Below are 26,484 nucleotides of genomic sequence, written 5' to 3' on the forward strand. Positions count from 1 at the left end.
CCAGGTGCACAAATGTTTGTCGGAGGCCACACCCACGTTTACCAGCTCCACCCACTTACTCTATTGGCTACACCGGCACTGCTGAAAACCAGAGTTAATACCCAATCTGAATTTCAGCAAGGGAACCTTCCTCAATTAGGTTTTGATCAGAGGTAGTACCCCTGCCCCGTGAACTTTGAAAAGGATAAAATCAAAAGTGCATTTAAAGCACATTTTTTGAATAAATTAGCTAAAATGACGGATGCATTAAAAGGGGACATGATTCGTGAAGTAAGGACTTAAGACAGTGATCAGGAAAGTGGACGATGACGTTATCTTCTTGCAAAGACTGACTAGTCTGTGTGAATAGGCCTAAAGGGGGATTTAGTTCATATCTCTGTGCTTGTTTCCTGGTCTGCTGATACTCGAAGCACTTCCATACAGACTAACAGTATTTACAATGTCTTCTCTTGCATAATGTGAATGCAGCTCCAGCGTAAGGATTTTCAGAGCCACATCGACTATTACATGTTGCCAAACAAGCCCTAGTTACCCTGGCAACAAGGCACTATAGGACTGTTACGTTTGCTGCCAACTTGTTTGCAGCAGGGCATTAACTTAACAGCTGTAAGATAGCACCCTTCGGATGTGCAGATTATGTTTGTGAGAGATCTATATTAATTACCTCGATCCCCACTTTACTGTCCCTGGTCCAGAATAATGAAGAGAGCAGGTTGCTCTCCAGAGGAGGGAGACGCAGTGGAGATTTTCTGCCCTAGCAGCATTACCACGTGTATCTGGAAAGCTTACGTTTTTTCAGAAACTCCAAGAAACCACTACAAAAGCATGGTAGAACCCAGCCCGCCTGCGGGTGGCTGACACCAGAGAAGAGTCACTAAAACATACAGTACCCGGGATACTGGGCAAAGCAAGTACGAACTCTGCCTATGGTGGAGTGTCATCGTGGGAGGGTGTGAGACATGTCTGTCACCAGACTTGCAAATATTGCAAATCCCAGTCCAGTTCCTCTTAAACGTGCATCTTATGAAAGTTTTAACTCTAGCATTAAGTTAAGAATATATAATTGCTCTGTATTTGTACAACATCTTTTTGTGAGGGAGCACAGCAGTGACCTTCCTCACAGAGATCAGTGATGACATGAACTCTTGGTGCACACTTTCATTACTGCACTCAGCCCACATGTGATTACTTTATAGGTTAACGTTTCTGGGAGAACCAACTAACTCTCTGGCCTTTGTGTTTACTTTTACTGGAAAGGTTATATGTTTACCGTTATTTACACTATTCCTATTTTTGCTAATTCACCACAAAAATACCTCTATGCAGTACTGAAATTTTATTGTGAAGTCCAAGAGATAGAGGCAATTTCGCAGTTTTAATTGCACATTGTGTATATTTATGCATGTCGGTACCAAAATATTGTGCAATTGCACATTTAATGTTTTTGTGTTTTTTTCTCAATATGAAAAATAGCTTTCCTCGCTACATCCCATACCAAATGCTCGTTCCATTCATAAAACTAGTCATTTCCACAAGTGCAAATTAACAATTGGCCTTGGTGTGTATCCGATTGTGACTACCATCAAATCCATGGTAAAAGTGAAACACCATCCAGTATTAATCTTGCTCCTTTATTTTCAAATATTTACCTGGCCTTCAGCGCTCCTTTTTATTAGGTCTCGCCTATGCAGCAAGCATGCGCTGCATAGGAGAGACCTAATGCCATCGGCAGAGCTTTTCCAGCAAAGAAGTGCAATGCAGACGTGTGCACTTCTGGAGATTTCCTTGCGGGAGCGCACAGCGCCATCTGGTGGCTCCATATGGTCGCACACTCCTGCAAGGATATCGCACATGTCCCCTCTGCTGCTGGGGCGTGCTCTGGCTGGGCAGCAAGTTTTTTTTTTTTTTTTTTTGCTGTCAGTTCCCCCGGGGCACAAGCAGGCATCCACTTTTGTCTTTTTGCTAAAATCAGCTGTCCTGACAGAAGTGGATGCCTGCTTGTGCCCCGGGGGAACTGCAGGACTACTCATCGGTACAGAGTCTCTTGGTTTTTAATCATTGCTTGGAGTCGAAGTTCAGAGGATGCCTGTGATGGAAGGACTGGCGTGTTGGGCTCCTCTGCTCTTTTGATTAGCCGGCTGCCTCTCTGAAGAGACCCCCCCCTTTTGAAGGACAGCGGGCGAATGTGATGGATTTATCGTCTGAGTTGAGCAAGCATGGGCGAAATCCATTTAGTCACAAACTAGAAGATAAGAAGGTAGGAATACCCGGGTGCTTTGCTTCAAATTTATTTTGAAGAGTGCTTCAATTATACTTGTGAACTAATTGCAATGTGCACCACTTAAGGCCACTGCCGTCTATGCTGGATCGATAGTTCCAAATTGGCAATTTCAAATAATGGGCATTGTACTGAAACCACGGCCTGCAGTTGTTTATTTCGTTTGTTGATTTTCTTAGTGTCCGAATTGTCTTCGCCGGGCTGTTGGATCAACCAATGGAGAGAAATGGGCTGCGCTCTGTCATTCATCTGGTTTGTTGCTACCTGGCAGCTGGTTTGTTTGCAATGCGCCTTTCTACATTGCCAAGTGTGTTTTCAAGGTCGCCTCTAAAATCTGCATTGCCTCATTAAGTCTGTTTATTTTTCATTAAGTAAAGCCTTCCGCATAGGTTTTTGATGGCGCTGTAAGGAAGTACGCTGGAAAGGTCCATCCTGACACAGGACAGCACCCGAGGTCCGCTGCTGTCATGGCAACTAAGAACAACCTACAGCAACACTTGCATTAAATCTCCGAATACTTAGTTATAGAAACAATTCTTGGAAAGTTTGAAGTGGGTGCGAACTCCTGTGATTAGTCGTCAGCGGTGCCTGAATAATATAACATTCATCTGACATTCATTAGTAATATCTTTTTGCAGGTGTACAGATAGAAATTGGCATTTCCGCGGAGCTAATGATCACTATTCATATTGTGCTGCAGTCCCCCTCAAGCAGTGAAATGAAGTCTGAATTTATTGCAGCTGTTCATCTAAATAGAGTAGTCCTTGGGACTCTGATGTGCTATGCATGTATCAGATAGCCAGGTAAGATGTTGTCTATTACATGCATTGCACAGTTAATTGTTGTGTTGGAAGCATCATGATTTGATGAGATTGACTATTGACTTACATAGGTTGAAGGTGTGACCTTGGACATTATTGAAAAGTGGGGTTGTAACAAATAAATTGTCTTTTGCTGAAGTGCTAGGTTGAAGGTGTGACCTTGGACATTATTGAAAAGTGGGGTTGTAACAAACAAATTGTCTCTTTTGCTGAAGTGCTATGGTTAAGCAATCAGAACAGTGGTCGGTGGTTTAAGGTGTAGTTGCTTCAGTAAGAAATTTGACTTTTACTTGCTTAGCTTATGATTTATATATCTCAGTTGCATTTACAGCCGTGTAGTGCAGTTGTTCACGGATATCTGGAAAGCAAATTCTTATTCAATACAAGAAATAGTTTCCCTCAAGCTATGGAAACCTTTGTAGATGCATGTATTTGTAGATATGGCACATCCTTACGCCTCGTGTTTTCATGGTGCAATGAGTTTTTTGTGATGTCATTGGAAATGCTTTAATTTGTAGTTATGACACCTCTTTACATCTAATGCTTTCAATGTGCAGTAACCCCAACAATCTCATTGTTTCGGTGGGCAGTCCGGCAAACCTCACTTTCATCTAGACATAAACGATCATAGACTAGACTGTAATGTAAATGTCTGCATTAGTCAGCTGAAACTGCAGTGTTTTGTTTGCTTGTAGGTACTGCCATGCCATCTTAGAAGGAGCCTGGCTCCTGGTGTACCACCATACTTGAAAGGCTATTTGCCTCTTTCTACTGGTTTTATGTCTGTTTACACTTTAATTACTGCTATTTGTTTCCAGTATTCTCACCACACAGGGCAGCCTTTGAAGTGAGGAAGAGTTGCTGGACCCCAGTTAGTGCATTTTAGACGCCCCCCCCCCCATTGATTGCTGAAGTTTATAGTATCCCCCTCCCCCCCCCCCCCCCCTTCGGAGCTTGGCCGCACCTCCAGTCATGCCCCTCTTGAGGACGTCCACATTAGTCAGCTGAAACAGTGGAGTTTTGTTTCGTTGTAGACTCTTCCATGTCAACCTGGCTCGTTTTTGTACTGCCATACTTGCAAGGCTAGTCACCTCTTTATACTTGTTTCATGTGTTTTTAAATGTTTGCAGGTTTTCTTTCAATCTTATTTCTTGCCAGTATTCTTACCACACAGGGGAGTTTGTGTAGTGAGGTGTTGCTGGACCCCAGTTAGTGCATTTTAAATGCCTGCCTCTGTTAGATTGCTGAAGTGCAATTTGCGATTTGAGTCTTTGCCATGCCCTCTGTCATGCCCTTAATGGCACGCAAATGGCAAGCCCATCTGCACACGTCTGCGGATGGACTGCGCCCAGCGCTACAACCCCTGGCAGCTTTACTTTAACGCCAGTTGTATTCAAGGGTAAAGCTCTCGGAGCTCAGCAACCAAGGCAGGAACAGTCCCTGTAATTGTTTTAAATTTGATACTTACCTTGATTGTTTTGGCTACAAAAATTGCAGATACTCATTTAAGGTAGATACTGTGTCACCAATAGAGGCACAACTTACCTTGCACCCCCTTCCATCAACCCTTGAGAATAACCCACATGCTCTTTGATAAAAAAATAAATATGATATTTGGAATGAGTGTCTATGTATATTCAGAATTTGGCTCCTCACTCTGCAGATCACCACATTTTGAGATTGGATAAACCAATCTTTGTATTCTCCTCCAACTGCATGTACCATTGTGGTAGGGTTATTTTTAGACAGGATGATTTGTGCAACACGTTAAAGCAAATATTTTATAGACAAAAATGTTACTGAAATTTTTATATAGCCATAGCATTAGCTTGCTCATGAGATAGGCAGATTAGTCAGACGAATGGGCGTGTTTGAACTATTTAAAAAGGTGAAATCTATTTTTGGCAAATCAGACAGCACGTCACTGAGGGAGCCAGTGAACAAAGAAGTACAGTTGAGGTGCCGGGTTTTTAGGAACCCGGTGGTGCCAGGGGATAACACCCGAAGACCTGAGTTCTCCCTGTTCCGGACCACAGAAACCAAGAGTCTTCTAGTTGAAGTCAGAGATCGAGTTTTATTGGCTGCAACCAAGTAACATGTGTCCCAGAAGCACGACAGCACGGGTCGTAAGTTCTCAGGAGACTGTTCGTTTTTACAGAACCAGCCTTCTCCTTTTATACAAAAATAACAGCTGCGGGCAAGAATACTTTAGTTTACAATACGGTCATATACATATTTCCAAAATAGAACAAAAAGCACAGTCATGTTGGCCAACCCATATTTTAGATGTCCAGTTTGTGATAGATGACCCAGCCAGGCCCAGAACTCCCATCAGATATCGATGAAACCCCAATAAAACCGGGCACCTCCCCGTCGTAAAACTGGCCATAAACAAGGAACATGGACAGGTGTATGTGTGCAGAAAACATGGTCTGTATGTAGTGAATTGTTTATGGCATGTTATGCATTGATGCTATCTTGTTCGGCCACTGGGCGAGGAGCTGCCCAAACAGGTTTGGCTGGAGGCAGTGGAGTCAGTTTGGCCAGGTCATGGGGAAGTCAGCTAAGGTGGACGTGTCCTTTCAGATCAAACTCTGCCTTAATCAATTGACTATATGAGGGCAAGCCATAAGATGGACGCCGTTCACAAAATGGAGTCCGAGGGTTCAGAACGGAACCATGATTTAAGGGCGTTAGCATCACTCAATCATGACGCAAATGTATAGGGATAATGTCCTACTCATTACCGGTCTGTAGACACCAAATTCGTAATGGTGCGACGATATTTTGTGACACGAGTGTTGGACCTCGGTACCCGTATTACAGCAGGGTCCAGAATTTCAGAACCACACAGTGAACAAAAGTACAGCAAGGCGTGTGAGTGAAGAACAGTGTCAGAGAATTATTTACATGACTAGGGCATTATTTACAGGAGACCATGGAGTAATTGCATGTGTATGGGGATGGTCAAGTATTGTGCTATCTTATCTTTACCTGACCACATGTGCCTGCTCCTGGACTTCCTCAGTGCTGCGTTGGGATGGGTTCCTAGTGTGCATTTTGGGTGAAAAACATAAATGTACCATATCTCTGGTACACATAATATGGTGTGATTTTTCTTAACTTGTGTAGGTCTACTGTTAAGCCTATGACTGCGCTTTAGCACATTACACAATACCTGTTTAAGAGATACAAGCAGGGTGCAAGGGGTCTTTGGAACGGATTTTGGATCAATTCCTTTGATTTGTTCCTACCATCTGAACTTAGTGAAAGTTCTATTACTGGAATAGTAAAAGGTGCTGCATGTCAGATGTGAGGTGCGTTGGTAGTGCTGGGTGCGAGCCAATGGACTGAAGTAGATGTGTGATGGCTACACTATAGGATGGTGATGATTTGGGAGAGCTCTAGGTATGAAGGCTTGTGTGTATGCATAACTGATCACATCACCACACCAACACACACTTTTGTAGCCATGCTTAAAACATCACACATTCACTACTATCACACAAACAAACATTACACACCTTCAGACTGTGTGAGTGAATCTTGTCCTGCTGATACCACTGGGGATTGTGTGCTTTATGTGGGGAAAAGTGCTATGTTCATTTATGACTGTACCTGTACTCTGTATTTGGTGTTTGTGTCTGAGGGAACCTCGATTTGCAGTTGCTGTACCCTACCAGCTGTATTTTCATTATGTTAATACATGCACTACTACTGCCAAACTCGTTATCTTGTTCTATGATGGTGAAGCTTTGTAAAAATGTATTTCACTTCACAAATGAAAGAACTGGCAGTGTCGAAGCTCGTTTGAAAATGTATGTTATTTATTTTTATATATATATATATATATATCAAACAGATTTGCCCCAAGCAAAGTGCACTCTTTCACAGAAACATTTTCATGGGAGCAGCCACGGTGAGTCACATGACACAGCAGTTCAAATGCCTAACGCGTTTCAGAAATACGATCCCTTTCTCAAAGGCAGAACATACTAAAATACAGCAAATATTTCATACCAGTATGTCCCCAAGTAATCGTCATGTTCAGGGAGTCTATGCATCCTTGGAAAGAGTTTCAAATTTTACCCATGTTGGTTTCGCCACACTATTGAGAATGGACTCTGTCCATTCTGCCCCTCCATGTTGTGGTCTAAATATTTTTGAGTGAGCCTACGGAGCTTGTGAACAGTTGTACTCGTTATCATTTTGTCACACGCATTGCAGTGTAGACCAGGCCCTGAGACATAAATTCTGGTGCAAAGCACCAGCACAAATTAAGCCTTGGTTAGCATAATGCCACACTTAGAAAAGATTAGGGAAAGCATAGAGGTATGTACGGCTCAAAGTCCAAAAGGAATCTGCTCTTCCGTGAACTGTGTGAACACCAGGATATGGGGCAAACGTGAGATTTAGATAGTGTTATCTCAATCACAACACAATCATCCAATGAAAAAACAGTATTCAGGTGCTTTGCAGTATAGCTCCCAATATCACTACCAGCCATTTTCAGCCTTGAACAACTTGTCTCTGCCTCTCTGCCTCTCCCCCTTGCTCTCCCTTCATATGGTCTTGGTACTCTGGGGTGCCTTGCAATATCCTTTTAATGCAAATCACAGGGTACTTTAATTCTTATAATACATGGTGACTCCATCACCCTTCCCACACACTGCTTAACCCATTCGCTGCTCATGACGAGCTCAGCTCGTCATGAGTCACACTGGAGCTGTGCTTGTGACTAGCTGAGCTAGTCATGAACAATGGTAAATCTGGAGTAACAGCACAGGAGAAAAATCTCCCTAGCCGACAAGGTGTTAAAGTCCTTGGGTTGTTGCACTTTCATATGAAATCGATAGTATGTTTGCTGACCTGATGAATAAAAGTCGGACCTGTACCACAAAATTAAACCCACCAAAGGGCACTCTTTTGCCATAAGATATTGGAATCCGTTTAATACATGTCAGATTTTTAGGTCTCGCAGAGAGACCTAATGCCGCCCATCCACAAAGCTGACTTTTACGATGTGGATTTTCAACAGTTCACGAAGCGAATCACGTGACAAGCTCCTCGTGCACAAGCTTGCCCGAGCCTTCCCCCTGCCAGCAGCATTTGCCACATCAAAGGCTTCCGCTGCCCCGCCGTCACTTATTCACAGCCGCAGGCCGTGACTCGCATGTACTTCCCCGGCTCTGCTCCCCGCCCCGCCTCCTCTCTATCTCTCGCTCTCCGCCAGATGCTAGGCTTCCTTTTCAGCTGCTTGTTTTGGCATAATGGTGATGTCTGGCATTGGCCGCCAGGCCACTTCAAAGGGTTCCGCTGCCCCGCCCCCTGCTTCATGGCCATCTGTTCCCCAGCACCTCCCCTCTCTCTCCCCTAATTATTCACTGCTGGCCGGCCGGCACATCGAAGGCTGCTGCTCCCCATGCGTCTCGTTTATTTTTTTTTGTCCCCTCGTTTTGATATAGTGCCTAATGCTGCGCATTCAGTCTGTTTGCAACTTTAACGAGAACCGGGACTTGGGAAAATAAGCGTGTTTGTGCCGAGGCAGCTCTCGTGATGTGGCCGGCAGTAAATCCTGTAAAGATTTTAATATTGTGGACATACTTTAGCAGTGCTGCACCCGTTTTACGAGCGCTGCGCTGGTTTTAATTTCATTCTTGTTTCGAATGTCTTGTGACCAGGCATGGAAGCTGTTCTGTTGTGCGACTGGTGACATTAGCATCCGCAAATTGCATGACTCCGATTCTGCAGAGGCGAAGCCCTGGTAATTAGCGGTCACTAGAGGCTCGTGTGAAACTTTTCAAAGCTTGTTGTTTGAGAGCTGTTTCCTTACCGCGCTTCCTCGGTGTTTATTGCATCAAATGCAGATGTTCTTTCACCCATTCAAATGTGACTGGGAACAGCACTTGCCCTGGTTAGTTTCTGCCAGGCTGCTTTGACCACCATATCAAAAGGAATCACTACAGCTATGTGGATCTTCCATGTACTGCCACAGGCTCTGGTAAAATGATTTTTGGAAGATAGCAGTCATGAAGCATGTTCTGGTTTGCTATGAATTAAATAGGAAGACTCTGCATATATTGTTTCAAGGTCTGATTAGTTGTTGCAGCTTTTGCTGACAGTCTGGTGTCGTATCGTGTTGTTGCATGTCGTCCTTCGTTGTCGCTCTATCTACCTTTTGTAAAATCTCATTCGGACACATTTGAACATCTACCAATTTTTCCATAATTAATTCCTGTTCCCCTAAACCTAAATTGGGCCCTAGGTTGTTTATATTCAGTGAGGCAAGTGAGAAATTTATGTCCGGCTAAACTGTATTTTTTTGGCATAATGTTGATGTCGGGCATTGCACATATCCGTCATCTCTTAAATAAAGTCTCTGTATTTTTACCCTTTCTGCACCATCGTTTTGGGATTCCACTAAGTTCTTGGTACTGTTTACTTCACTCCTCCATCGTGTACTTGTGTAAATGGTAAATGTTTCCTGTTTTGACTCAACATTCTCATAGCAACAGTGAGGCCTCTTGCAGGTCCGGCTCGGTGGCTTATTGGGTGCCTGATTACCAAACTCCTGCACTAGTATATGATTAGTTGTTCCATAGTGTTAAAGTGATCTTGTTGAATTTGTATCATGAGATAACAAAATCGGGAGTGGGGGGCAGGGGGGGGGCAGTTAGGTGTCCGTAACACCCAGAATAGGTAGGATATCCATTTTAACTGGACCCGTTTGGGTGTTAAAATGAAAGAATCCTCTCCTTACTTTTCAAACCTGTGAGCTCTAGACTAGTGAGCAACACCTGTTCCAGCGAAGGGAATACTTTTGGAATGTGTGTGGTCTACATTTTGTCAGCACCATGGGCCCTACGGTTACATTAGGCAACAGTTATTCTGGTGTTTCTAGGCCACAAATACATGTATTCCGAGGCTGTGCATGGTGCTAGGGAGTAGATCTTTCAAGGCAGTGCAAGCTACCTCACACTGTCCACATGGTGTTGTTTATCATTTTTAATCCTTACTTTATTTCTGGCAATGCTAGGAAGGTCTCAACAGGACAAGACAGCCTAGTTGAATATGACCTTAGCAAGAGTGCTGTTGGAAAAGTTTTATGTCCAGTTCCGCAGACCTGTACCTCTTGCCTGATCAGATGGGTGAAAAAGTGATGTTGGAGTTCTGACAAGGATCGAGCTATGGATTCTCTCGTGCTCGCCTACATCGCAACATGAACCATCCAACTCCCTCCACCCAGGAATGCGTGTTGGACGCCTACCCTCAGTCCGCTTCCCAGGAGCAATCTGTTGAAGCCACCGTGGTCTCATCCTCAGAGGAAGCTTTAACTGATAGGCCAGTTCTAAATAGCAGTGCTCTGTACAAACCTTAGCTGGGGACATTGAGGAGATCCCAATGAGTGGGTCCGACTGTGCACCATCTAGCTTTGCTGTCTTAGAGCTTAAAATCATGCTATCATGTAAATGACGTATCACAAGTTGGACATTTTGGAGATTTGTGATATCTTGATATCTTTTAAAAATGTTTTCATCTAGTAACATGTTTTCATTGTCCATATTTTCACTGACCACAAGGGGCGCTGCTGACCCAGCCCTCACAGCGGAGCACCTCTGACCCTATCCTTGCAATCAGTGTTGATATATAGAGAAACAAAATGTAATTTGTACTGCTATTTCATGCCCTATAGTTGAAATACAAAGGAAATATTTCCTCATAGAAGCACTCAAATCCCACTGTGCCAAAATTAAAAGGAGAACCAATAGGACTACACCCTCGCCCACCCTCACACACCATCACTCACCTTCACACCTCACCCACCCTCACCCACCCTCACCCACCCCCACTCCCCCTCACTCACCCCCACTCCCCCTTTGTTATTTGTAATATCAATAAATCTAAGTCACATAAATACAAAACATGTTGCATTACAAATGCTATAGGTGTCACATTTGCAAAAGAAAAAGTATTGGCATTGTAAATGACAAAGCTATTAATTTTGCTATTTTCAAAACCAACACATAAATAAAAAATGTCATTTACAAGACCAATAGCTCAAACTTTCCTAATGCGAGAACGATTGCATTGCAAATGCTTGTTAAAAATGTTGTAGTGCAGAAGCAATATGCATGGACAGAAACAGATGTTTTTCTATAATTTCCTCATGCATGCAAAAAATATATGTTGCCATAAATGTCTCCGTTCTACAGATCATCGTTAATTCAGAAAATGCGAGGTTTCGTTTTTGCATGTTTAAATTGCAGCTTTAAGGATGCTCCATGTCCTCCCTTTCACCTTTGCCGCTGGCTCTGGCAGTCACCTACCGTATGGAAATCAGAGACCTGCTTTAATAAAGGGATTCCAGTCTCTCCTATATTATCAACGCCCTTTTAATGTTATACTAATGTTGGACAAAATGAGCATGCGCATTAAAATCCACCCCCCCTGAAATCTGCTCATCATAAATTGCAGGTTCTGAAATGCGGCCGGTGAGGTATTATGTAATGTGCTCGTGAAAATGCTGCCTGATGGGATCGGAAAGCGGGCCCTGTCACAAAGATAGCTCCAAGTAGAACCACTGACCTTTTGCAGGAATACACTCACTTCTTTGTAGGGTACTGCAGTGGGTCTACATTAGCCAGTGCACAGAGGGTGCACAACTCCAGCCAATGGTGAGTGGGGGTTGCGTTACGGCTGGCAGGCTGAGGTACTTCAATGTGTATGAGAATCTATTTGCGTACCTAAACCCCAATTTTGTGGGATATAGACGTGGCTGAACGCTAGTCAAAAAGTTTACTTTGCTTGTAAGCTGAATTTATATGCTAAAACATCCTTAAGCATCAGATTAGGCAAGCACTAGTTAACAAACTGGTGGTTGAGTATAATGCAAAAATACCCAAGGGCAACAACGGTATTATCTCGCTCCAACAGATGTTTCAACAACTGCTCTTATTTTTCGGGAGTAAGGTTCAGAGCTTCATCTCTGCGAACAGCTCTCCCCACGAATTGAAGAGGAATGAATTGTAATTACACCAAACGCAAAGGGCAAGCTGTCCCCCTAGACAGCCATCCATCACACCCCAGATTCCCCCAGGGACACAGAGGTCAAACCTTGGTCACGGGCCTTACTCTGTCCCAGGTGGGACAGTGGCACCACATTACTGAAAATGCTGAAATAGCATTAAGCAGGGTCTGCTTTAGCCTTTGTTGCCCCCCTTCCCGCCTTCTCTAAGGATGCCTTCACTATTTCCTTTCAGTGCTTCCCCTCATTTCTTTATAGCCACCCTCTTGCAATGAACTATTATTATTGCGATGCCCATTCTAATGTAGGGTCAGAGCGCTTTACATAAAACTCACATTATTCAGAGTCAATGAATCCTACAAGAGAGTAAATCCTTCTCCCTCCCTTTCCATCCCACTCGCTCTCCCTCTCTGTCTCCTCACCCTCACTGGGTGTGCCCAGGCTGTGACAGCTTCCAGGCGCAGGCCCACACACACACACAGCTGCACCCGAGCTCTTGACAGATCTTTAATAGACCATTGGCTTGTTAATGAGGCCTTGATCACCTCTCAGCACCCCTGCAGCCCCACTCGGACTATGACGGGAATCGCCCAGCCCCCACAGAGCAGCAGAGTTGCAGAGTGGCGCTCTGGTTGCAGACACACTTTATAAAAAAAAAAACTCTGGTATGATATCTGCAAGGTCCGCCAGGGAAGGCTTGCCGGGCCGCACTATGAGTACCCCTGGTGTAACTGATTTCTCACCACCTTAACTCTTGATTCAGTGCCCAGGATCTCAAACCGGCATCACTGTTGACCTCATATCGCATTTTATTGGGATCACAGAAGTTGCAAGCTGTCCCCTTATTATTTTTTTTTTTTGCACCGGTTTGATAGCCTTGGCAGTGCAGGATTGTTCTGTATGTGCTCATTGTGGTTAATTCAGTATGTTGAAGGTGGGACTATACGCTTCTAATTATAAAGAATGTACTGCTAGCAAGTTTATTAGCAGTATTTTTGAATTTGCTGCATTCTCTTAACAATTGAAATGGTAATGTAATCCGTGGTCCTCAAAGATCTCTTGGTGACCTTGTGAACAGTGCAATATGAAAGTTAAGATGACATAGCTCCCAAAAGGGTGTGTGAAGGAAAAACCTAGTTTGGATCTATCCATATTAAAAGGATTTTGGTCAGCCTGAGCTTGGACTGAGTGAAAAGGGCTGTTGGGTACCTTTTTTAGGTCGAGCTATTATAGCTCTGAACTATTGTAGTTGAAACAACCCTCTTGAACAAGCGGATTTCTCCCAATGCATGTTGTCTACTGAAGCGCGAAGCTTTGCCAGGCGCGTGCTATGCTCATTCCATCCCTCTCGCTTGCTCCCCCGCCCCCCCACCCGACTTGAAAGGAAGCCTTGCACACCAACATGTCTCTCACACCACGACATCAAAGGCTGCTGCTCCCCCGCCCACCCACCCCCCACAGCAATGCCCATATGCTCTTGCCTCCTGTCTCTCCCCCTCTCTCGCTTGCTCTCTTCTTCCCTCCTCTCATTTACTCTCCCTCACACTCTTATGTTTACTCTCCCTCAAAGTCTGTGGCCTCTCATTAATGCCCACTTATCTTCCCTTGGCCTGCTGCTTCTTAATCGAGTGCGCTTAATTTACCTCTGATTTTTCTCTCACTCGCCCTTTCTCTCTCCCTCTTCACAGCCCTCTCTCATATTAATCTTCCGCTGTCTCTCAGTCTTGTTAATAAGACATGCTGCTGTTTTCTTTCTACCCTCCTTTTCTCTTCTCTCATTTTCGTCTCCCTTTCTGTTTTCTCTCCCTCGCTAGTCCCGACGCCCTTCACTACCTTTCTCTTTTTTTCTCTTTTTTTCCTTAGTCTCCTCTTTCATTCTCTCTCGTTATCTTTCCCTCGTCTCTTTCCTTCCCCTTCCATTTGTGTAACTTCCTCCGGCTTCTTTTTGGTCTTTGTGGTTTTTTTTTGTTGGTTTTTTTAGACACGGAAAAAATGAAGTTATTTGCCCAGAATCACATGGTGCTGCTCGGTTTCAAAATCCGCGGCTCTGGCGTAAGACGTCCTACGCTTTTATGCAGGAGAACAGAATACACTACAGATTAGACAGGGACTCTTTCACTTGGCTATGATTTCTGTCGCTCGCTTTCCATTTTTTTCTCCCATGCAATTCAATTTGAGTGCTTTATTGACCATGCCTGAGCATTTAAAATTCACAAATAAGGGTATACTTCGCATCTGATTAACACCCCTTTGATGGTGCTTCAAACTGGAAGGTATTTCACCTCTTCCTGCCTGCCTTGAGTTCTTATCAAAAAGTAGACTGCTTTGGATTTACGAAAGTGAAGGCTGGTGTCCCCGTTCTGCTTGTACTCAGACAGGATGTTGAGACGCCTTCCGGGATGCCTGGCTTCTTGTTATTGTTTTCTATCACTCTCTATCACTCTATCACTCTCTCACCATTCAACAAACTGATTCAAATATGTTCTCTCAATGTTTCAAGATTTATTACAAATGTCACAAAAATGTTAATATTTCACTTCTGTTCTTGGATTTTCATCACAATAAAATACACTGAACATAATCTTCCCAAAAGTTATTTACAAAAGTTTACACTATTGCCATTATAAATTACAATAACTTTTATTTAAGTATTCAATATTAAAATAAAAGCCATTGTTATTTGTAATAATATATTTAAGTCATGTAAGTACAACACATATTGCATTAGAAATGGTATAGGTGTCACGTTTGCAAAAGTTTACACTATTGGCTTTGTAAATGACAAAGCTATTAATTTCGCTATTTTCAAAACCAACACATAAATAAAATTTGTCATTTACAATACCTCAAACTTGCCTAATGCCAGACCTATTGCATTGCAAATGCTTGTTTGATTTGGTGTTTAAAATGTGGTAGTATATAGTGCTCCACCCCTTCAGAATAGCTCTATTCCCCCAAAGACCATTTTCTGGGTAAGAGTAAACGCTGTTGGGTTCGGCCGGGCCCTGCACTCCGACCCACACAACTGTGGTTGTAAATTGAGACATGAATCCTCTGTTCTAAATCTTCTTCTCTTTGGATTTTTCCCAAGGGGCCCAGGGTGGCTCAGTAGCCCGAGCTCTAATCAGTGATGGCACCTTTGCTGTGAGGGCTGTGACTCGAGACCCCGATAAGAGTGCTTCCCAGGAACTGAAGAAACTAGGTGCTGAGCTATTCAAAGGAGACCTGGATCACATTGAGACTTTAAAGCATGCCCTGACTGGTGCCTATGGAGCCTTCGTTGTTACCAACTACTGGGAGCATTGCAGTAAAGAGAAGGAGGTTGCACAGGTGAGACTACCACTCTTATCAGGGGTGAGTGCAAGGAGCTGCCCAGCCATCGGGGGTAGCCCTCTCCCTCAACCCCACCTTGTTATGGGTTGGGTTGGGCATGGAAGCACTGTACATAGCAGAGAGCATCTAATATTGGATTGATGTCAGATTTTGTGACAAACCATGAATCCTACATGGTAGGATCTTGAGTTTCAACACATGTATTTGCTAAATCGATCCTGGTTTTGGTGTGTGTCTTATAGGGTAAGGCTCTAGCTGACCTGTCCAAGGACACAGGCTTAAAACACGTGGTGTTCAGTGGTCTGGAAAATGTGAAGAAGCTGACGGAAGGCAAGCTGGAGGTACAACACTTTGACGGCAAGGGTGAGGTGGAAGAGTATTTCAGAGACCTCAACGTCCCTATGACCAGCATCCGGTTGCCTTGTTATTTCGACAACTTTCTTACCTTCTTCCGACCTCAGAAGGCCCCAGATGGCGATGGCTACTTGCTTGGTAAGAGGAGGAGTGTGGTTATGTTAATTCAAGCTGTGTAGCTGGTTGTGTCGTAGGTGTTGGCCTTGCTTCTGGAAAACCATATACAAAATGCTTTTATGTAATTTATGTATTCCAAATGAAACAGCGAATCGCTCTAATTGCTTTAATTGTTATGTTTGTTTGTATCCTGTCAAGAAAAACAATAAAATTTATTTAAAAAAAAACCATTGTATTAAAAATGAAATCATATCAGTGCCCATCATCGGCTTTATTCACAGTGAGCCAGATTACTTTGGGTATATCAACTTTCAAATGCTAAATGCCTAATATAAACCCATGACCTCCAGAGATTTTATTGCTACCATAGCTGTCAGGCTTAGTTTATTTTGTGTCCCATCCTGTTTTTTTAGCTGTACCAATGGGAGACATTCCAATGGATGGGCTAGCTGTAGATGATCTTGGTCCTGTAGTAGTCGGTGTCCTGAAGGCCCCAGAACAGTTCATTGGGAGGGACATTGGACTCAGCTCGGAGAAACTGACTACTGAACAGTATGCAGCCATCATGACTAAATTCACCGGGAAGAAAATCAAGGATGCTAAGGTGAGACTTGCACCTTTTTTCCATTGTTCATAGCTTCCCTAGCAAGACTTTGTACTTTTTCAGGTATGTATACAGCAAGGTGCTTGCAGCCCACCCATTGCATAACATATGTTTGCTTCATTGTCACTTTCATTTGCTTGCTTCTGATTGGCCATCACATGCTGGCTTCCATTCCTCTTTTTTTTTTTTTTTTTCCGGTTGGAGCATAGACCAAGTACTGATTGCTTCAGCTTGATTGTTGTCCTTCCGCAGATCACGCTTTAATTGAGGCACTACTTTATTTGTATTCCACTTTCTTGTTATCCTTGTAGAACCGTCACAATTTGCAGCTATGTTTTACTATGCTACACACACTTCAAAGAAGCCCTTTTCTCCTTTGAACTGGATGTTTATCGTGGCAAAAGATGTGATCTGCTTCCAAAAGTATTATTATTAATGCCTCAACATGGGTGCAATTGCCTTCTTTTGGTAGGATTTTTTGCCAAATGTCATCTAATTAAAAAAAAAAATGTAATGCATGGGGAGAATAGCCGATTTGCTCAGGATCATAGCGGTGTTCTGCCAGACTTAGCAAGCATTGGTATAGTCGATAGGTATCACCATTGAGATTATTGGCCCAGCCATTGCCTTTTGATGCATCCAGCACTAATGCACTTTAAAAAACCTCATTATTACTGTCTGTGTCATAGCGTTTTTAAAAATTGGTTTTAGCCACACTGCAAAGCATCCACGCTGCTGCACAGCATGGCTACAAAACTTTGCCAATAGCACTCGTTGGCAAGACCTGTTGGATTTGCCAATGTTGAAGTGTGGTGCTTTCTGGATCTGCTGCTGCTTGCCCCGGTCAACCCTGCTTCCCCCACCTCAACTAGGTTTTGAGTCTGTCTAGATCTGCATCTGTCATTGAATTTGCACACATTTTTGACCATATGTGATTACCCTTCTTCTTGGTTTTGAGCTCTCTGGTTTGTATTCTTGGAATACTAGGTTTGGTGGCTCATTTGCAACTCCTGTTTACGTCACTGTTTTTTTACATTAAATTGCTTGTAGTACAAGTGTTAGTTGCTACTTAACAGTTGAGTATACCATTGTGGAAGAGGCTACAGCCTATTTTTTGTTACAACCTTTTTATAGTTTTACTTTTAATTGTTTTCATGTTTTGATGAGTGATTCCCAAGGGTGGTGGTTTTCTTCACACAAGGTAGATTTATGATTGTCTAATCCACCTGTAAAATGCGCAGCACTTCAAAGTCTAACTCACTCTTTATGTAGAGGGTTCTTTGAATTTTCCTTGGAAGTTCAGCAGTGCACTCAAGCCTGTTATTACCATCTGTGGTTAATGCTGTACTCTGCGGCTCCCCAAGGGGTACACACCGGTCTGTGAATGCGCGAGCCGACACTGGGCTCCTGTCCTCCCGCATCTCTTCTAAGGCGCGCTCCAGGCCGACTTGTTTTTGTAAGCATTGGCTGAGCGCGCACACAACTCCCGCTTCTCCTGACCTCGCGCGCAGCCAATGCTTGTTTCAAATGTTGACATGTATGCATCATTGCTATATTATACACTCTGTGTAGACCTGGATCAGTGACCGGCCTCAGTGCTGTTTGCCTGCCGCCTGCAGTGTTGGATTGTGTTTGCGCTCTTCGTTTTCATTGCCTCTCTTCATGGCTCCGTGACAATCACCTGGAAATTCATGGCGACCGGAAGGTAAACAAGCTACTTGTGCCAGTGTGTGTGTGTGAGGCCCATATAAAAGGCGATCGTATAATCATCCGATCCCTAAACCCGTCCATCGAGTAACGCTGCACTGCAATTCCAAAACTGAGACCCCTTAAAAGGGGACCCCCTTTCCCAGACCCTCGGTCCGATCTATGACAAACTCTTGGCGCTGCGTCCAATCATCCTAATCGTACCCTCCGCGACCTCAGCCAAACAAAGTCCTGCCCGCTGCAGCTCACTCAGTGTCTAGCATCTGCCCTCTGTAGCTCAGGGGTCGCTGCCCTTTGCCTTCTCCAGTGCCTTGTTTTATATGCCACGGCGCCCGCGATTCTTCATTATCCCCCCTGAGGTCACCTGCGGGTTAGAATCACCCTTGTAACCAAGAGCTAGCGGCAAGACCACATGTAGAATCAGTTTATTGTAGAGCCAATTACCGAGCCTCACGTGCAACCGATCAACCTCAGTTATAAGAATGAATGTATGTGGCACAAAACTGGTCACTCAATGGCTGACAAGGCAGAGAAGGTACTGTACTATTCTTGGAACTGTCTCCCTGTTGAAATGTGGAGTCCTGGAATGTTACTGCAGCCCATGAGGCGCTCAAGAGGATTAGATCTGTAAACCTGGGAATAGTCTCTCTGAAGTAAAGTAAGTGGGCATGCACTAAATGTCCTTGCCAGTGTTAGCGAGATCGGTCTTCTGTTAGTACATTCCTCGTACTTTATTTATTTATTACATTTATATAGAGCAACAGCTACCCGTAGGTTTCCCGGCGCTGAAAGACAATTGCAGAAAAATACAATCCAAGGTGAAAATTATTGGACAAAAAGCCAGGTCTTTACGGCTCTACGGAAGAGAATATGACATTTCTCCATCCGCAAGTCCAAGGGAAGAGAATTCCAGAGTTTGGGTCCTTAGGTAGCGAAAGAGCGACCGCCCATTCTCAAGAGTCTGAACTTAGGAATACTAAAAAGGTGTTGGGAAGAAGAACGAAGTGAACGAGCAGAAACATAAGGTTTAACGAGGGACTGAAGATAGGAGGGGGCGACTCCAATCTTGATCTTGTCCATGAAGCACAGTGCCTTGAATTGTACCCGGTTGTCAAGATTGAGCCAGTGAAGCTCCTTGAGATGCTCAGTGATATGATCACGTTTTCGACAACCACAGAGAAGCCGTGCAGCAGCATTTTGAACCAATTGGAGACGGCGCATGACCGCCCTGGTAGACCCCAGGTAGAGCATGTTCCCGTAGTCTAGTCTGGAGGTCACCAAGGCCGTCATTACAGATCTCTGGGTGTTAGAAGGCAAATCCAAAAGATTTTTCTCAACCACCTTAGGATGGTAAAACAGGTGGCTGCAACTTTGTTGGCCTGATCTTTCATAGATAGATCCTTATCAATAATGACCCTGAGATTACGTACTCGTTCAGACTTTATTAATTCCAAATAGCTGTTTGAAGAAAAACTTGTATTGACCCACTTTAGTGCATACATCCGCTGGCCTTGCTCACATCTGTTTCCAAGGTGGCAGGATGGAAGTGCAGTGATCTGTATGCCATCAGTTTGAGCTCCGGCAAGACTGATTCCGAGGTCGCTAAACTCGGTAGCATTAAAGTTAGTATTAGTAGCACCCGTCATTTAAAGTGCCAAAGTGTGGTATTAGGCGCTGTATAAAACATGTATGTATCGTAAATTGTGTAAATGCTGGCTGCGTTTTCCTTCTAGTAAGGAGTTAAATCCTACATTGAAATGTTATAAATAATTAAACCTGTATTAAAGATGGTAGTTTAAACAAAGGTCCGTTTGACCTCTCTCCCTCTCCGTCATACCAACAAAGCTACAAACGCTGCTACAAGCAATCTCCTGAATTTCACCTGCTGTGCCGTCTGATCTGAATTGGATTGCAGTAGCACATCTTTGCATCTCCTGTAGTGAAAAGTTGGGGTTTCCAGGGGTCTGTTCAAGTGATGGCATAATAATACTCCACAGCTGAAAGAGAATCTGCGGTAATACCTCAAGAGCATAGCCTATCTGAACTGGCAGTGCACTTAGGCAACCATTCTCTTCTGTTCCAGAGCCCACATTAGTTCTGCTTCAGAGTTAACACTAAATGGCTTCAGTTTCTGCTAAATTAAATAAACAAGCATTTGCAATGCAATAGGTCTCGCATTTACGCGAGTTTAAGGTATTGACATCGCAAATAACAGCCTTTTTTTTTTTTAGTTTTTAAAACAGAAATAAAAGGCACTGTCATTTACAATGCCAATAGCTTAAACTCGCATAAATGCAAGACCTATTGCATTGCAAACACTTGTTCCTGTTGGCAGGGCATTGGTCAGGCCTTCCACTGTCAGTTATGTTTGGAGACTGCATGTCGCATCCGTAAGGCTTTTATTTTGGTAATACAATTTTTACAGGTGTACGTAAGCTCATTTGTATAGCGCATACATCTGGCCAGCTGTTGAATGCTGCTTAAAATTGGTGGTGATTGGCTGGCAGTTGAGAGTAGATTAGCAACTTTTTTTAACAGTACCATAATGTGAGGTGCAGAAGCCCAGACGAAGAGCTAGTGGAAGAGTTTCACAATGTGACGAAGTAACCATTCTTCATGGTAGCCATTTTCAGCAGGCTGATGGCAGAATCATTGTCCATTTGCTCTTATGTTTGGGGCGACATGCAATAAAAACATACTTGGAATTAAATATTTGGGGCATTTCCAAAGAACAACTTGTGTAGTAGGCATGCGATTTTAGAATAAGAATCTTCAGCTTTCTAAAGCTATGGTCCCTCGCTTTCCACACCCATTTCCTATGTCTCCGTCTCCTAGAAATGGTACCTTTCTGCTTGGTTCAGTCAGGGCCAATATACATGCTGATCATGGCCAGTTCAATCTGGTGGTGATTCTGACTACCTGCAAGAACTAAGGGAAAGGAACCTAAAGCACTTGTCCTTGATTAGGAGAGGGCTTCAAAATGTAAACTGATCCAGAGATATTAAGATGCAATGTGCAAAAAGTAAAACGTGCACCTTTAAAAAAACCTTTTATTATCCAATCATAATTATGTATCCGGAGTTGCCACACAATGCAGATATTTATGAATTCCTTGAAGTCAGTTCGTATTTTTTTGATAAATTAAACTTGTAAACAGCATGCACCTTAAAATCTTTTGCGACTGTAAAACTCCAGTCAAAGCCAGAAATAAATGTGCTTTGATGCGAAGCAATCAAGTGTGAGGTGTGTTCCACCTGAATCATTACGTTGTATGTTTTCATTCTGAACCAGTTTGTAGCAAAATTCCCTATTTGGTTTTCTCAAAACGCACAAATGCGCACCTAGGGATGGAGGCCGGAGAGAAACAAAGTATAATGGAAAAGGGGGTGGTGGGTGAAACGGAGGGTGGGTTATAAACAAGGGAAAGTGGGAGGAGAACCAGGGCTTTAGAAACCACAGAAGGTGGAGGTGAGTTAAAGGAGAGGGGGTTTAGCCTTCTGGCTAGAGCGGTGGACCTCTAAACTCTGCAACGTGGGTGGGTTTACAAAATGGGGACTTGCAGGGGGGGGGGGGGGAGTAGAGTCGCAGAACAAACTGCATAATATTCATTAGGCAGATCTCGATTTACGATACTACAGGACACCTTCCTTGTGAATGTGTTCCAACACTATCTTTTTATTTTTTCTTCTCGGTCTATATCAGAACTTCATGGGGAGCAGGCAGTGGTCCCAGATTTAGAAAGCAATCTGTAAGGAAAATCCCTTTCATATCCATTTTAAATTGCGATTGGTTATGGTTTGCCAGCCCAGTTTTGGGATTTTGGAAACATTTTAAAATCCCAAAATAGGATTCATACATAAAGGATTTTGCAGCTGCATGATTTTTCCAAATCAGAGGGTTTCCAACTGCAACATTGTAGCACATCTGATCCGAAATGCCGTCTCCTGTTCTAAACTGAAAACCACCAGCAGTTCAAAATTGACTGACTTCTGCTTATAAATTGCTATCTTTCATCCGTTGTTCCTCCTGCAAAGATGCTTGGCTGAAGCCTTATCCATCATAGAAGGATATCACATAGTCCCGTGAGATTCCTACTGCCCACCTTGCCTGGAGAAGACTCCTCTCTTGGGGCATGGAACTAGAGATACTTCCCTTCATCTCTGGTGCTGCCCATGGCCTTAACTATCTTTTCTGGTGCCAGCGGCACACAGTCCTTTCTTTCCAACACTGCTATAGTGCCACTTTCAATTTGTTGGGCCCGGTTCCTTGATACCAAAACAGTTGAATCACATTTCCAGTACTTTCAGTTCCGAATCTGATTGTAACTTCAGCGTTTTGATGAGTGGGTGACAACCTTCTCACCGAAAGCTTTAATAGCTGAACTGCAATTGAACATTTATAAGATCCAGGGCCATAAAGTCAAGTCAGTAACCCCAACAAGAATAATTTGGTTATCCTATCGGAGTGCGATGGTATTTCATTTATAAACCTCTGTACCGACCCAAGCTCCTGGCCTGTAACACCCGATTGCCTTAGGCCTTTGAGGAAAAGGCATTGCAATGAGCATTTACATTTTTTACTGTCCTTGACATGGAGCCAGCGAAGTGCTGGCAGTGCCCCAGGGACATGGTCCGTTCATCTCAGCCCTACAGTGAATTTTTTTAATGTCTTGCAGTTAGCAGATTTTTCTAAAATTCTTTTTATTAAGAAAAAGGAACAAACAAAACAATAGCATCAGGTGAGCAACATATAACATAATTGCAAGGTTTGAATTGTCATTCATACAGAATGATAAATTACAATATGCAACATTTTTGGGGATCACCGGGATTCCTGTGTCAACTTTTATTTGTCTTGACGGGGGTGTACACATCTCCACGGTGACCATTCCAGGCCCCCCAGATCTTCCCCCACTTCGGACAACCCCATGTCACATACACACCCTCTCCCTAAACATACACCAGTCTAGATCCTGGGCCCACTTGGTATGTTGGGGTGACCGGCTGGCTCCCCACAATTGAGCAATGTTACGCTTTGCCACCATACACTCCAATGTCACCCACTGTCTCTGATATCCATTCAAATCTGTGGGTTCCCATATATTCAATATACATCTCCGGGCTTCCGGTCGTATTTCCGCCCCCAACACTTCTGTAATCACATCATGTATTTTCATCCAATAATTTTGTATCACCACAGTGCCATAGGATATGCATGAAAGTGCCCAGTTCTCCACAACCTCTCCTACAGTCTCCGTTCGTCGCTCTCCCCATGTGAATCAGTCTAGGCCCTGTGATATATGATCTATGTAAGATCTTAATTTGTACCAACCTAAGCCTCATCTGAACTGCAACCACTATGGGGTAGGAGATAGCCTCCACCCAATCTTCATCATCCAACTCCAATCGGTCCGCTCCCCACTCTGTTCTAATGCTCCCAAGTGGGTCCTCCATATTATTTACAAGCTTCCTATAGATTAGGGAAATGGTTTTTTCTGAAAGTTGACAGTCAGGCACTCTGTCCTCAAGGGGGGAAGCCTCTGGAAGCTCCATGCCTCTAGGCATGCGAGCGAGAAGGACATGCCTGATCTGCCAATACCGAAAGCCTACATTTTCATGTAGGCTGTATTGTTTTTGGAGAGATTCGAAAGTCTGTACACAGCCCTTTCCCCATACATCTTTAATCTGACTAATTCCGGTAAGGTCCCACTTATCGAACCACCTAGACCTCCACAAGCTCCCTAGCCTCTCCGAGCGAAACAGGGGGTGGCCATTGTCCGTTCCCCTCCCAAACCTCTGGTAGCCGCGTGCCAGACATGCGCCGTCTGGCCCGCCAACGTGAATTTTCCCGGTTTGGCATATAAAGCTTTAACAATATCCCCACCTGGTGCCTGTCCACAGTCCATAGCCTAGCCTGGGTCCCCTGGGGGGCCATAAATCATATGATTCACCCCTGCAAGGTGAGAGGCCCAGTAGTATCTCTTCAAGTCTGGAAGACCAATGCCCCCATCATATCACGGGAGAGTCAGCTTGCCAAATGCTATGGGGGCCCTGCCGTCCTAAAGAAGTTGCTGTTGGAGTGTCTCAATCTCCCTGAAGTAAGCAACAGGCAATGGATCCATAGTGTTTTGAAGTATGTATAGGAACAGAGGCAAGGCCATCATCTTGAACAACACCGTCCTGCCAAGTAATGTCATGTAGATAGGCTTTGCCTTTACACTGTTAAGTTAGCATGAGCTTATTAGAAGTGTAAATGCCATTTTACCTCTGCTGCTTTTGCACACAGCACATATTTTTATTAATGCTTTGAGCCTAGTGGAATATTTTGCTTCACACGAATGTTTTCCCATAGTATCAGCTTTGCTTGGTAAGCTATGTCTGAACAGTGAGTGCTGAGGCCTTCAAGGTTATTTCAACACAGCGGTTGTTCGGTCTGATCAGCGCACGTCTTAGACATAACACATAGGCAGCTGTGGCCAACTCTGCCTTTTGGCGCGTTTAATAATGCACCGCGCAGAGCATGCACACGTACTTGATGAACATTCGCATGCAAAGAACTGGTGTTCCCTTTCTACTAAGACCAGAGGTATGGGGCCGCCCTTCTAAAACCCAAAGAGACCTTATATAATATAGAATAATATGTAATATACTAGCAAGGGAGGGTAAGACTGAGGTTCTATTTAGACCTTTTCCCTTTAGCATTTTAACATGCTTTCACCCTTTGTATTTTATGAAATAGTAAATATGCTGATAACCTCGGTGCTTATAATATGTTTACTTGTATTAGCCAAGATACTGCGCTTGAGAACACTGCATTAGAAATAAACATTTCAAACTTGCACGTGTCCTGATTTACTCCTGTTTCTGGACTGGTATGATAGTATAACGAAAGTGTTCATGTGTTCCACGTGACCTGAGGTGTTCTAAGTTCATGTTCTGGGTTGTCTAATCATTAGGGGTGTGTAAGAACCATTCAGATACTGATTGCTAATTTGGTAGGGGATTTTGGATACGAAGGCTAGTTTTGGCACACCCTACTAAACTGAGGTTCCAAGTCTCTATGCACAGTTCTGTGTAGGAGCAGAATCCCTGCGACAGTAATGACAGGGGGAGAGCCCTCCAACGTTCCACATGTTTTCTGAGCCAACCCAAAGGGGTTTCCAAGTTATTAGCATATCTCGCCTACGGGTCTAGTGTTATATACATGCCAAGATACTTAAATCCCACCAGTTCGATCTTTATAGGGCATGACTGTTGGACCACTGGCGGCACACCCGTTATAACAAACATTACCGACTTCATCCAGTTTATTGCAAACCCGGAGTACCTACTAAATATAGTCAGGACATCCAAGAAATTACTCGGGGATGCCTTGGGGTTAGTGAGATATAACAGGATATCGTCCCCGTAGAGCGAGATTTTATCTTCCCACTCCGGTGTCCACCGCAAGCCACGTATCGACCGGTCCCATCGGATCCATGCCGCCAGTGGCTCTTTCGCCAGTGCGAGAGTAAGAGGGGACAATGGACATCCCTGTCTTGTGCCCCTCCCAAGGGCAAAATCAGCTGATTTACAATTATTTACGATCACTCTGGCCAAAGGAGCGACGTACAACAATCGAACCCATCCGATAAATTCCGAGCCAAAGCCCATCTTAGTCAAAACCGCAAACAGATAAGCCCATTCAACCCTATCAAATGCCATAGTGGCATCCAAGGACACCAAGACTGCCGGTTCCAGTATTTTCCGGGAGCCACCCAAAATCCTGTGGAGTCTCCGCAGGTTCAGGGCTGTGTTACGATGCGGCATGAAGCCAGATTGATCGGGGTGTATTAGGGTTGTAATGAGCTTGACCAACCTATCTTGGGCTCAGCATTGAGGAGGTGGATGGGTCGATATGAGGAAGGTGACATCCTAGTTTTGCCTGTCTTATGAATAACTACAATATTCGCCACCTGCTGGTCGTATGGGAGTTGTCCCAACTCTCTACTTTCTAGAAACATGGCACGTTTATGCGGAGCAATTTTATGGGCATTCAATTTATATAGCTCTATAGGCACTCCATTCGGACCGGTTTCCTTCCCAGACTTTATGCTTCTAATTGCTTGCGCAATTTAATCATCCATGATGGATGAGTCTAAATATTTTCTATTGTCTTCGGAGAGGCTCGTCATAGCTATATCTCTGATCATGTCGCCATTCTCGGTCTCTGTAAAACCATTCGCCGAGGTATATACTTTATAATA

The 26,484-nt window shown here is 43.9% G+C and overlaps 1 protein-coding gene across 1 annotated transcript in view; it reads left to right on the plus strand.

Annotated features, from left to right (window-relative positions):
* LOC147672002 (nmrA-like family domain-containing protein 1) overlaps nucleotides 1-26,484 on the plus strand; it is a 54,667-nt gene that overhangs the window by 1,437 nt on the left and 26,746 nt on the right. Inside the window, exons 2-4 of the mRNA XM_086948060.1 lie at nucleotides 15,216-15,454; nucleotides 15,700-15,949; nucleotides 16,342-16,532. Of these exons, the coding sequence (XP_086804186.1) occupies nucleotides 15,216-15,454; nucleotides 15,700-15,949; nucleotides 16,342-16,532 (680 nt within the window). The remainder of the gene's footprint in view (nucleotides 1-15,215; nucleotides 15,455-15,699; nucleotides 15,950-16,341; nucleotides 16,533-26,484) is intronic.

The sequence above is a fragment of the Lissotriton vulgaris genome, unplaced genomic scaffold (assembly GCF_964263255.1).
Source record: "Lissotriton vulgaris unplaced genomic scaffold, aLisVul1.2 SCAFFOLD_764, whole genome shotgun sequence".
NCBI classification, from domain to species: Eukaryota; Metazoa; Chordata; class Amphibia; order Caudata; family Salamandridae; genus Lissotriton; species Lissotriton vulgaris.